Source organism: Montipora foliosa, chromosome 5 (assembly GCF_036669935.1).
Source record: "Montipora foliosa isolate CH-2021 chromosome 5, ASM3666993v2, whole genome shotgun sequence".
NCBI lineage: Eukaryota > Metazoa > Cnidaria > Anthozoa > Scleractinia > Acroporidae > Montipora > Montipora foliosa.
The window spans coordinates 10,524,162-10,534,161 of NC_090873.1; the positions used below are offsets into that span (position 1 = coordinate 10,524,162).

The 10,000-nt window shown below is 42.7% G+C and overlaps 1 protein-coding gene across 1 annotated transcript in view; it reads right to left on the reverse strand.

Moving 5' to 3' along the window:
• LOC138002123 (uncharacterized) overlaps window positions 1-10,000 on the reverse strand; it is a 25,186-nt gene that overhangs the window by 294 nt on the left and 14,892 nt on the right. Inside the window, exons 5-11 of the mRNA XM_068848215.1 lie at window positions 9,579-9,928; window positions 9,221-9,456; window positions 7,960-8,252; window positions 5,615-5,956; window positions 4,670-4,829; window positions 1,883-2,183; window positions 1-1,230 (exon numbers count right to left, since the gene is read on the reverse strand). The exon at window positions 1-1,230 is cut by the window's left edge and continues 294 nt beyond it. Coding sequence (XP_068704316.1) covers window positions 926-1,230; window positions 1,883-2,183; window positions 4,670-4,829; window positions 5,615-5,956; window positions 7,960-8,252; window positions 9,221-9,456; window positions 9,579-9,928 — 1,987 coding nt within the window. The 3' untranslated portion in view covers window positions 1-925. The remainder of the gene's footprint in view (window positions 1,231-1,882; window positions 2,184-4,669; window positions 4,830-5,614; window positions 5,957-7,959; window positions 8,253-9,220; window positions 9,457-9,578; window positions 9,929-10,000) is intronic.

Here is a 10,000-nt window from a genome sequence, read left to right on the forward strand (position 1 = left end):
CATGATTTCGTTGGAAAATTGCATTTTCATCAATGTTGATTGTAAGGGGCCATTCAGAGTATTTCTCTAGTGAAAATAGAAGAAGTCAACGAACACCAATTGCATGGGTGAAAGGTCGATCCATGCTTCAAGATCAAAGCACTGGAACGCATGGAAATATTAACATTCAAACAACTTTTTAAATAAATATCTATAGCTAATAAACTACGAGAGTTTCACGCTTAGGCGATCGTCTCATGTCGAAAGCGTGAGACTCAAGTTACGGACAAAAGGTCGAGTATTTAAGTGTCTAGTCATCTAGCGCTGGAGCACTAACTGGGGAAATTGTAAACTGAAATCAACAAATTAACGCAAGTCAAATCAAATGCTAATTTTTGAGGAGAGGGAAAACCGGTGTACTCGGAGAAAAACCTCTCTGAGAAGAGAGTCTACGACGCCGAGTCTGGGAATCGAGCCCGGGCCACATTGGTGAGAGGCGAGTGCTCTGCGCAACGACCTATGTTTTATCTTTGATTTTTTCTCATAGGCTATTACAACGCTGTGCACACCGCATCGAGCACTTTCTCTCAGTGGACACTGAATCACTTGCACTTTAAATAAATATCTATAAATTTCTTCAGCAAAATAGCTATCGAGAGCGCAAAAGACCCAAGAAGAAGAAGAAGAAGAAGAAGAAGAGGCCGACCGTAGTCGAAGGCAACCCGAAGGCTTCTTTCCTTAGCTTGTACAGTAACTTACAGCATCTAGAGTAACTCACTGCAGGGGTGGGCAACACTCCTAACCCGTTGCATGCACAACTTCTCTCCAATAATACTGGTACTCATGTTACCCACCACGAATGGATGGAAAGCTGAACTTTGGAACGCACGAGCTGGGATTCGAACCCGGAGCGCTGGAATGCAGTCCGCGAGCGATACCCACTACGCTACGCGCGCTCCAAAAGACCCAAGCACTTCATTATATTATAATTGATTCTACCTAGTCCTCCTTTTGTTAATCTGACCATTAGTTTTCTTATGGTTGCTGTTTGTCCATTCACTTCACACCATGTTTCTAAGGCTTTACAACAGCGGTCATAGTCACAGCTCTCTTCCTCTGATATAATATCAATTTTTGCTGATCCCAGGTCAAGTTTCCGAGCAAGTCTCTTCCACTGTGTTTCAGCATTCTCAGAAACTTTGAATATTACCTCACTGTTTGATTGTAGTGGTGTCATAACGGCTTTGCGGGCTTAAGAAATAATAAAAAAAAGAAGAATTACTTTACATTGCAGGATAGGAAGCTTGAAGGATCAAGATCATACTTTTTGCGTTATTCTTCCGCATTTCCTTCTGCCTTTTTCCTTGTCCCCTGCTATTTCTGACTCGTAGTCATTTCAGTATTTGTCCATTTTATCTCCACTCAGTCCCGCCGTCCTTAACTTCGTCCCTACCTCTCACGGTCCGTTAATCTATGAATTCCTCTATCCAACATAACGTCCCTTGGTTCTTCCGTCCGTTAATAGACCAATAGACCTTTTTAGCTTGTACGTTTTCTTTTCCCATTTCAGAACATGTGATGTTCTCAAGGGAATTTCCCTTTTGTTTTTTCACTAGTCATTCGTACATAAGCACGTGTATAAGACGAAATTTGAAAGAAATTGTTCTCAAGAGTAGCATCACGTGCTCTGAAATGGGAAAACAAAACGTACAACCTAAAGAGGTCAATTGGTCTATTGGTCCGTTCGCTTATTCCTTCAATCAACCATTTCTTACCATTCGCTTGGATTCCCTAGAGTTATAAGTGTTCAATCAGGGACAGAGAGAGTATCAAAGTGAACTCATTTCCCCCCATAACCTATAACACAATAGCACAACCATACCACCTAATCTCCTTAGTTTACCTGTTTGAAGGCGCTTGATCACATGCGCAAGTTTATCTGTAGTTCCGTCAAGTTGCCTTAATATCTTCACAATGGCCTCAAAGCACTCCTCTTGGTCTTCCATTTCCAGACCCGCAAGAACCTTGAAAAAACTCTTCAATACTTGACTTTTTCCCTTAATGCCGCTCGATAATTGACTCAAGTGCTCATCGTATGTCTCTTCAGTTACCGCTCTTTGACACACTGCCAGCACAAATTGGGTTGGCGCTTGTAAAAGTATCTCGTCATCCAAGGGAACGCCGAAAAACTCGACTGGAGTATTCTATAGAAAAGGAAAAGTTTCTTTCCAAAAGCGTATCTTTCTGTAGAAGAAGGGACCTAAACGGATATGAAACGCTTTTTTTTCTGAGGAGGATGGAGAACACAATTTTACTTGAATACTACTCTTATCTACCATCAGGAACCCATGATTAGGAGCCTAAAACTTCATTGTATTTGTGGAAGGGGTTTTTACTGACCGAGTTATTTTTAGATTGATTTCCCGCGAAACCAGACCTTTGCAGCTAATCACAAGTCTTACATTAGAAATTAGTAATAAACCATGAGACTGAGAATGCTCACTCATGCAAGCCAAATCGCTTTTAAGAAATCGTCTAAAAATAGCTTGCTCTGCAACAGACCTAATATTGGAGTTGCAGGCTGCTGGCTATGGGCCCCGGTTACTGTGAAATCAAATCATTTAAACTTACAGTTCCACAAGATCTATAGTCAAAGACACAAATTTGAACCGAAGCAATGTTCGTCGAGTCCCATGGCGGTATTTAGCTTCTTTGTGTTATTTTATGCTCTGAGGTGACAAGGACTCCGAGGAGGAAGGGGAGGTAAAGGGGGGGGGGGGGGAGGGGCTAGGGATTGCAGCTTTTTCTATTTTTGCGCTTGCTCATTTAGGTCTACAAATCAAGTAGTAACAGATGACAAATAAACAGTAAACTCCGATCCTTTTTTCCTTGATCATATTGTCCAATAGTGTCCCGTAATGTTTGATATTGTCCAATAGTGTCTCATAATGTTTGATCAGGTATGCCCAGAAATTTCCTTGTTCAACATCACTCATTTCTCGGAATACCGACAATTAACGTCACAAAGTGTCTGCCAAATGCTGCTCCTCACGTAAGGATAAACAGCTGCATTTTCCCTGAGTCAAAAATAACGCTAACCTTTACCCTTATCTTATTGTTGGAAATTGGCAGCAAAGGCTTAGACCAGGAGCTTAATAAGCGGAGGCTTCCTTGAGTCAACCCTTTTCCTAGTAAATTTATTTTCAGGAACAGGTTTTCCCACGAAACGTATCGTGTTTCCCTTGACCCTGCGATTCCTTTGTTTTGATTGACTTTTACAAAAGTTGGCGTGCTGGATCTCCCAAGTGAGATTGGCTTTTACAACAGTGGGTATGCTGGATCCCCCGAGGAGAGAATGGTTTTTACAACAGCGGGCGTGCTGAATCTCCCAAGAAGAGATTGGCGTTTACAACAGTGGGCGTGCTGAATCTCCCAAAGAGAGATTGGCTTTTACAACAGTGGCCGTGCTGGATCCCCCAAGGAGAGATTGGTTTTTACAACAGCGGGCGTGCTGAATCTCCCAAGAAGAGATTCGCGTTTACAACAGTGGGCGTGCTGAATCTCCCAAGGAGAGATTGGCTTTTTCAACAGCGGGCGTGCTAAATCTCCCTAGGAGAGATTGGCTTTTACAACAGTGGGCATGCTGAATCCCTCAAGGAGAAATTGGCTTTTACAACAGCGGGCGTGCTAAATCTCTCCAGGGGAGATTGGCTTTTACAACAGTGGGCGTGCTGAATCTCCCAAGGAGAGATTGGCTTTTAGAACAGTGGGCGTGCTGAATCTCCCAAGAAAAGATTAGCTTTTACAAAAATGGGCGAGCTGAGAGCTGAATCTCCCAAGGAGAGATTGACTTTTACAACATTAAGCGTGCTGAATCTCCCAAGGAGAGATTGGCTTTTACAAAAGTGGGCGTGCTGAATCTCCAAGAAGAGATTGGCTTTTACAACAGTGGGCGTGCTGAACCTCCCAAGAAGAGATTGGTTTTTACAACAGCTGGCGTGCTGAATCTCCCAAGAAGAGATTGGTTTTTACAATAGTGGGCATGCTGAATCCCTCAAGGAGAAATTGGTCTTTACAACAGCGACCGTGCTGAATCTCCCTAAGAGAGATTGGATATTACAACAGTGGGCGTGCTGAATCTCCCAAGGAGAGATTGGCTTTTACAACAGCGGGAGTGCTGAATCTCCCTAGGAGAGATTGGCTTTTACAACAGAGGGCGTGCTGAATCTCCCTAGGAGAGATTGGCTTTTAAAACAGTGGGCGTGCTGAATCTCCCAAGAAGAGATTGGTTTTTACAACAGTAGGCGTGCTGAATCTCCCAAGGAGAGATTGGTTTTTACAACAGTGGGCGTGCTGAATCTCCCAAGGAGAGATTGGTTTTTACAACAGCGGGCGTGCTGAATCTCCCAAGAAGACATTGGCTTTTGCAACAGCGGGCGTGCTGAATCTCCTGACGAGAGATTGGCTATTACAACAGTGGGCGTGCTGGATCTCCCAAGGGAGGCGTTCTATAAATAAATCTACTCCTGAAGGGGTTGACTCATAGGCCAAGTATGGAAGATAGAGACACCCCTTGATGAGCTCCTGCTTTAGACTTAAAATTAAAGGGAAAATTCGCGTTGGATGTCACAATTGAGCGTGCATATACTTAGCTGAATTTCTGCACACAAGTGTCTAAGAAAGGGCTTACCTGATGATCCACGACGAGAGTAGGCAATTTTAATAACAGTGTAGACAACAAGTTATTTCCTGTGGTTTCTCGAGTGCTGCGAAACTTCACTTTACAATACACCTGGTCGCTGATCAAACGAACGTCCAGCTGGGCCCTGAACTGGGTATCGCCGTAAAACCTATTTCGAAAGATAGCTTCGTTGTTGCGCTTCGTTGCAAATCCTTACTGAATACCAGACATTTAAAGACCTAACTGCCTTGTATAAAGCGATACACCGCAGGACCTACCCCACAGCGCTTGCGCAAAAGCATTTTGGGACGATATAAAGTCCACACCCCGCTCCCAAAGGGAAGGTCAATGAGTTTCTGAAGTTGTGGTGTGATACACTGGTACTCAGTTGTAGGTATCGGCTTTTCAGATCTCAAACACTATTCGAAAAGAGCAGGGCATGGAGTTCCCGGTGTCATGGTCTGGCCTTTTCTTAAGCAATGTGGTCGGCTTGGCGTAATCTTCTGAATGGACTACTGATCGATTAGACCACATAACAGCAAAACAGACAGCAGTCAATTTGAAGGAGTCCAACTGTTGAAACTGGTAAACTAGTAAAGTGACGTCACGGCGGCCATGTTGATGTACAGAACAATAGCGAAAAAGTCTATTGGGAATTTGGCTCTATTATTATGCAAAACGCGAGCGACATTTTGTTTTTGTTTTGTACACCAACATGGCCGTCTAATCATGTGAGTGCGAGCCAAGAATGGCTTCAAACGTGGTTACACGAGGCGATTTTTCTGGATAAATGCAGATTTTACCACAGTAAAATTGTATGATTACGCGTAACCGATACTTCCCTGAAAACGTTTACAAGGTTGATTTTTATGGATAAGCACTCTGGAACGTTAAACAGAGAAAAATAGAAAATTCCCCCAGCAGAACGCTGGGAATAGTGAAGAGATAAAATACCTCAAATAAAAATCATCCATGTCCTGATCTTCTATTGGGCACATTCCACCTGACACGAACACAAATGCCTTATCCTGTCCCGGGATCATCTTCCTTCTGGAGCTGACATCGCACGAGGTTATTCCTTCCTTATCATGCTCTCCTTTGACCATTTCTCTGAGGTGGGCGGGGCAGCAGATTAGGAACAAGATATCTTGAGAATTAAGGCGTTCTGTTGGTTTAAAGTACGCGAAAAAGTTTGCCTCTCGGGGCTGATTCCATATGAGACTCGACAGGTAGGTAATAATCCCAGAAGCACTTGACCTTCTGTCTTCTTTCCACCAATCAACGACACAAGTGTATCTTAAATTAAAAAATATATAATTTTCCGAAAAAAATTAATATAACTACGGATAGAGCCTCATCAAGCTTCCCTCTGTCATTCTCTATTTTCGAATTCCCCATAATACACTTTGTTTGCCCCCAAAATTTTGCATAAACTATTGTTTTCAAATGCGTTTGGGGACACTGCATATTCCCAAGGGCATTTGAAAACAATGGTTTATGCAAAATTTGGGGGGCAAGCAAAGTGTATTATGGGGAATTCGAAAATAAAGAATTGATAGCCTGTCTTAAGGATTGATTTATTCTTTTGGAAAACGCCGACAATGGACTTGAATCATGAAAGAGGCACTCAATATTCTTTCAGAAAGATCTTCTTTGTTCTTCGGACAAGCGTTGTTTGAACTCTAGCTGCAAATGGCCTATTTAACTTGTGAGCGGCAGTGTTGTATTAAAGCGCAAGGCGAAGAAGCTGATTGCTTTGATTTGGCATTGCCACGCTTCCTGATTGGTTTATGTTCACAACCAATCAGCGTTTTGCGTTTGCTGCATGTATTTGCTTGGCGATGTGATTGGCTAATTTGATGATCTCCATCAGTTATGTGATCGATCAAAAAACAACTCTGTTTTTACTTTTTCGGCAAGCTCGATCCCCCCTCTCACCATCTCGATCGTGGGCTACATGAATGCGTACTAATTTTGCTAACTTTCACTAAAATTGGAATTTTAGGTCAAAAACGGTAAAATAAGTATATCAGGATCTCATCAAGGGGATCCTCTATCTCCCATACTTGGCCTATGAGTCAACCCTTTCCAGAGTTGATTTATTTGTAGAAGGCCTCCCTTGGGAGATTTAGCACGCAAACTGTTGTGAAAGCCAATCAAAACAAAGCAATCTCAGCGCCAAGGGAATTATGATATTTTTCGAGGGAAAAACCTGTTCCTAAAACTAAATTTACTCGGGAATGGGTTGACTCAAGGAATTAGTGGAGATAAAGGGTCCCCTTGATGAGCTCCCGGTTATATACACTACAAACGCAGAAAACATCCAAGGTTGGATGTAATCTTAAATGAAGGACTAGAACTAATAACATCACCCTATTCAAAGTTAATATAAAGGCATATCAGAGGCACCCACGCCGCCCAACCGATAAAAAAAAAAGCTCTCCTTCTGGTAGCCTGCGTAGCAAGCGTTTCCGTGGGGGGACATGAAGACTTTTAATGTTTTGACCGCGTGGAAAGTGGGGCGAGACAATTTGGTTTTTCTTTTTTTTTTTTTTTTGCGCTCACCCTATTCTCGCGCGCGCGGCCAGAAAAATGAATTCCCTTCTTGCCCTCTGGAAACACTTAATACGCAAGCTATCTTTCTGGATATTACGATACATTTTACACTCTTCTACATTTTGGATACCTATTCTATTCATAATGAAAAAAAAAATTCATTTCTTAGAACCGGGGCAAAGTCAGCCGATAAAAACAACGTCATTGGTTCAGTAATTTTATAATATTGGACAGATGATGTCACGTGTCAACGAATGACGTCACGTTGCAGCTTCAGAGGGAACGAACAAAAGTCGTGTAATATTTTAAAGTTGTCTTCAAGTAAAAGAGTTTTAAAGAACCAAAACCGCAAAGAAATTGCCTTCCATAGATTTACAAAGACGCTTGAGAAGGATTAAAGGAGAACTGCACGAAAAGAACTGATTTGAGAATAAAACATCTCTTTTGAGTGGACACTTCACTGACAGCGAAGGTAACGAAACCAGCGATAAGAAAGCATAATGAAGAGATAAAGTGAGGACACTATATGCAGATCTCGAAGGGCTATATATAACCCTTGGCCGCAACCTCGTTCCCAGGACCTCTCCCTTGACTTGTGGGCTGAACCAAGGAGAGGTCCTGGGAACGAGGTTGCCTTGGTAACACTTTTCTTGCTTTGCATAATTCCTCTTTCCACGCTCAATGTCTTCCAATAATTCTAAAAGTGTCAAAATACTTATTTTAGTAAACGTTCGCATACTCACCCTGAAAAACGTCGAACCTGGAACTTTACAAAATTGCCATCAAAACTTGCAGGATTTTCAAGGTCGCTGGTAATTTCAATCCATTCCTTGCTTTCTTCATCGGACCTGAGAAAAAATATCCTGACGCGACAAACTGTGGGGTCAGGAATATACTCAGGATCACGTCCATGAGAAATTGGCAACTGAATTGAAACAGGCCTCAAAAATCCGGCACTCGGAGAGCCCAAAATACGTAATATTGGTCCCGAGCACAAATCGAGACCATCGAATTTATCCTGAAGAACTTCTTGCACCTGAGAAGAGAGAGAGAGAGCAATGCCAGATAGCAATTACATATGCTTGGAAAAAGCTGGTCTTTTCACAGCATTTTTCTGCTAAGTAACTTGATCAACGAAAATGGAAGCAAGGCCTGAGGAGACATTGTGCATGCTTTGACACAGATCTATCTTGTATCCTTAGGCCAACTGTGACAAAAAATGGGGTGAGCACGGAAACAAAGCCAACTCCAGCCTCATTCTCATTCAAAGACCAGGTACATTGGCACACAATTGCAAAAACGCCTTGTGTTCGGGATCGAGCATTTGTCTAAACAAATAAGAGATAAATACTGAGGAAGGAGGAGGTTAAGGTTTAACAGTAATTACAAGACCAGTCAAAGTGAATGTTACAAAAATAATGGAAAATGGACCCGGAAGAGTCAACGTGCGTGTGTGGGTGTAAGTGGGTGGGGAGGAAGGGGGGGGGGGGGGGGGTTGGGGAAAAAACCCAGAGGTTGATTGAAGGGAACGGATCACCAACATTTGTTGAACATTAAACTATTTACTCGAATCCTGTCGTTTGAATTCTGTTCTGAAGAATCTGAGTTAAAGATCTTACTTCTTGTCAATTTGTAAGAACATCATTTGAATGAGAAACCTTACAAATGGTTTTATGGCTGTGGTTTACAAAACCGTCTAAAATTCGCAGTCACAATGAACGACGTTCGTGTATCCTCCACCATAAGGGATTTTCAGGGCCAATAACACACAACCGAACACAACAACAACAACAGCAACAACTATTAAGAATCCCAACCGGCCGGAGGCAACCAGTTGGCTATTTACATGTGCAGCCAAGAAGATGAACCAGGGACTATCGGAAAGAAATTCAACGAGTGGTCAGAACGGGTCTTGAACCCGGGATACCCGGATCCCAAGGCAAGCGCCCTAACTACTGGGCCACACTTCCAGATGAATGTAGTATGAAAGATCTCATAACCCACCTTAAGTTGCAAAGGAAGCTTTGTTTTGTTTGGAACGGATTTTTTAGGAACTGAGATTGTCACGTCTGGATAATCAGGGTGACTGAATGTGCCGCCATTGACTGTAATGGTGTATTCTGGAGATAACTTCAGACGACAAACCACAGCGTACGTAGAACATTCTGTGATGTCAGCTTGCACCACAGGAAAGGAGAAATCAGGAGTATCGTTTGGAGATGGGTAATCATCAACGATATCTGCAATGATATAAGAATGTTCAATACATCCGGGCTGTTTCTTATATACAGTAATGGCTTACAGCTTAATAAAGGGGCCACGCCCATTTAGCTAACGCTGATGATATAAAAAAAAACGTTACCCGAGAGGCATCGAAAGTCCTCACTTCCGTCTACTTCCTCCCATTCATTGGTTTCCGCATCGATCAGCCTTTTAATTACCAGTTCGTATCCTTTTAGGTCTGGAGCACTGTGTGAAAGAGCCAGTTTCACTTCGTTGTTGAATTCAAAAGCTCCGGCATCCTTGTTGGTAGATATTTCGATCACATTGCTCACGACGGCTTCGTGCTCCCCGAGTGGTGGTGAAAGGGCATTACATTTCCATCTGTGGACTGTTATTGGAGTGGGCTCAGACACAGCCTTTGGAGGGAATGTAAGGTGAGCGGCCCCAACTTTAAGGTCCAAGTGAATGCCCTCGCTTGTCACTGTTCCTCTACAAAATAAGATAATATTTATGTGTAATGTTATATTTACAGCGCTTAGTATGCATGACGTAGGTCTACAA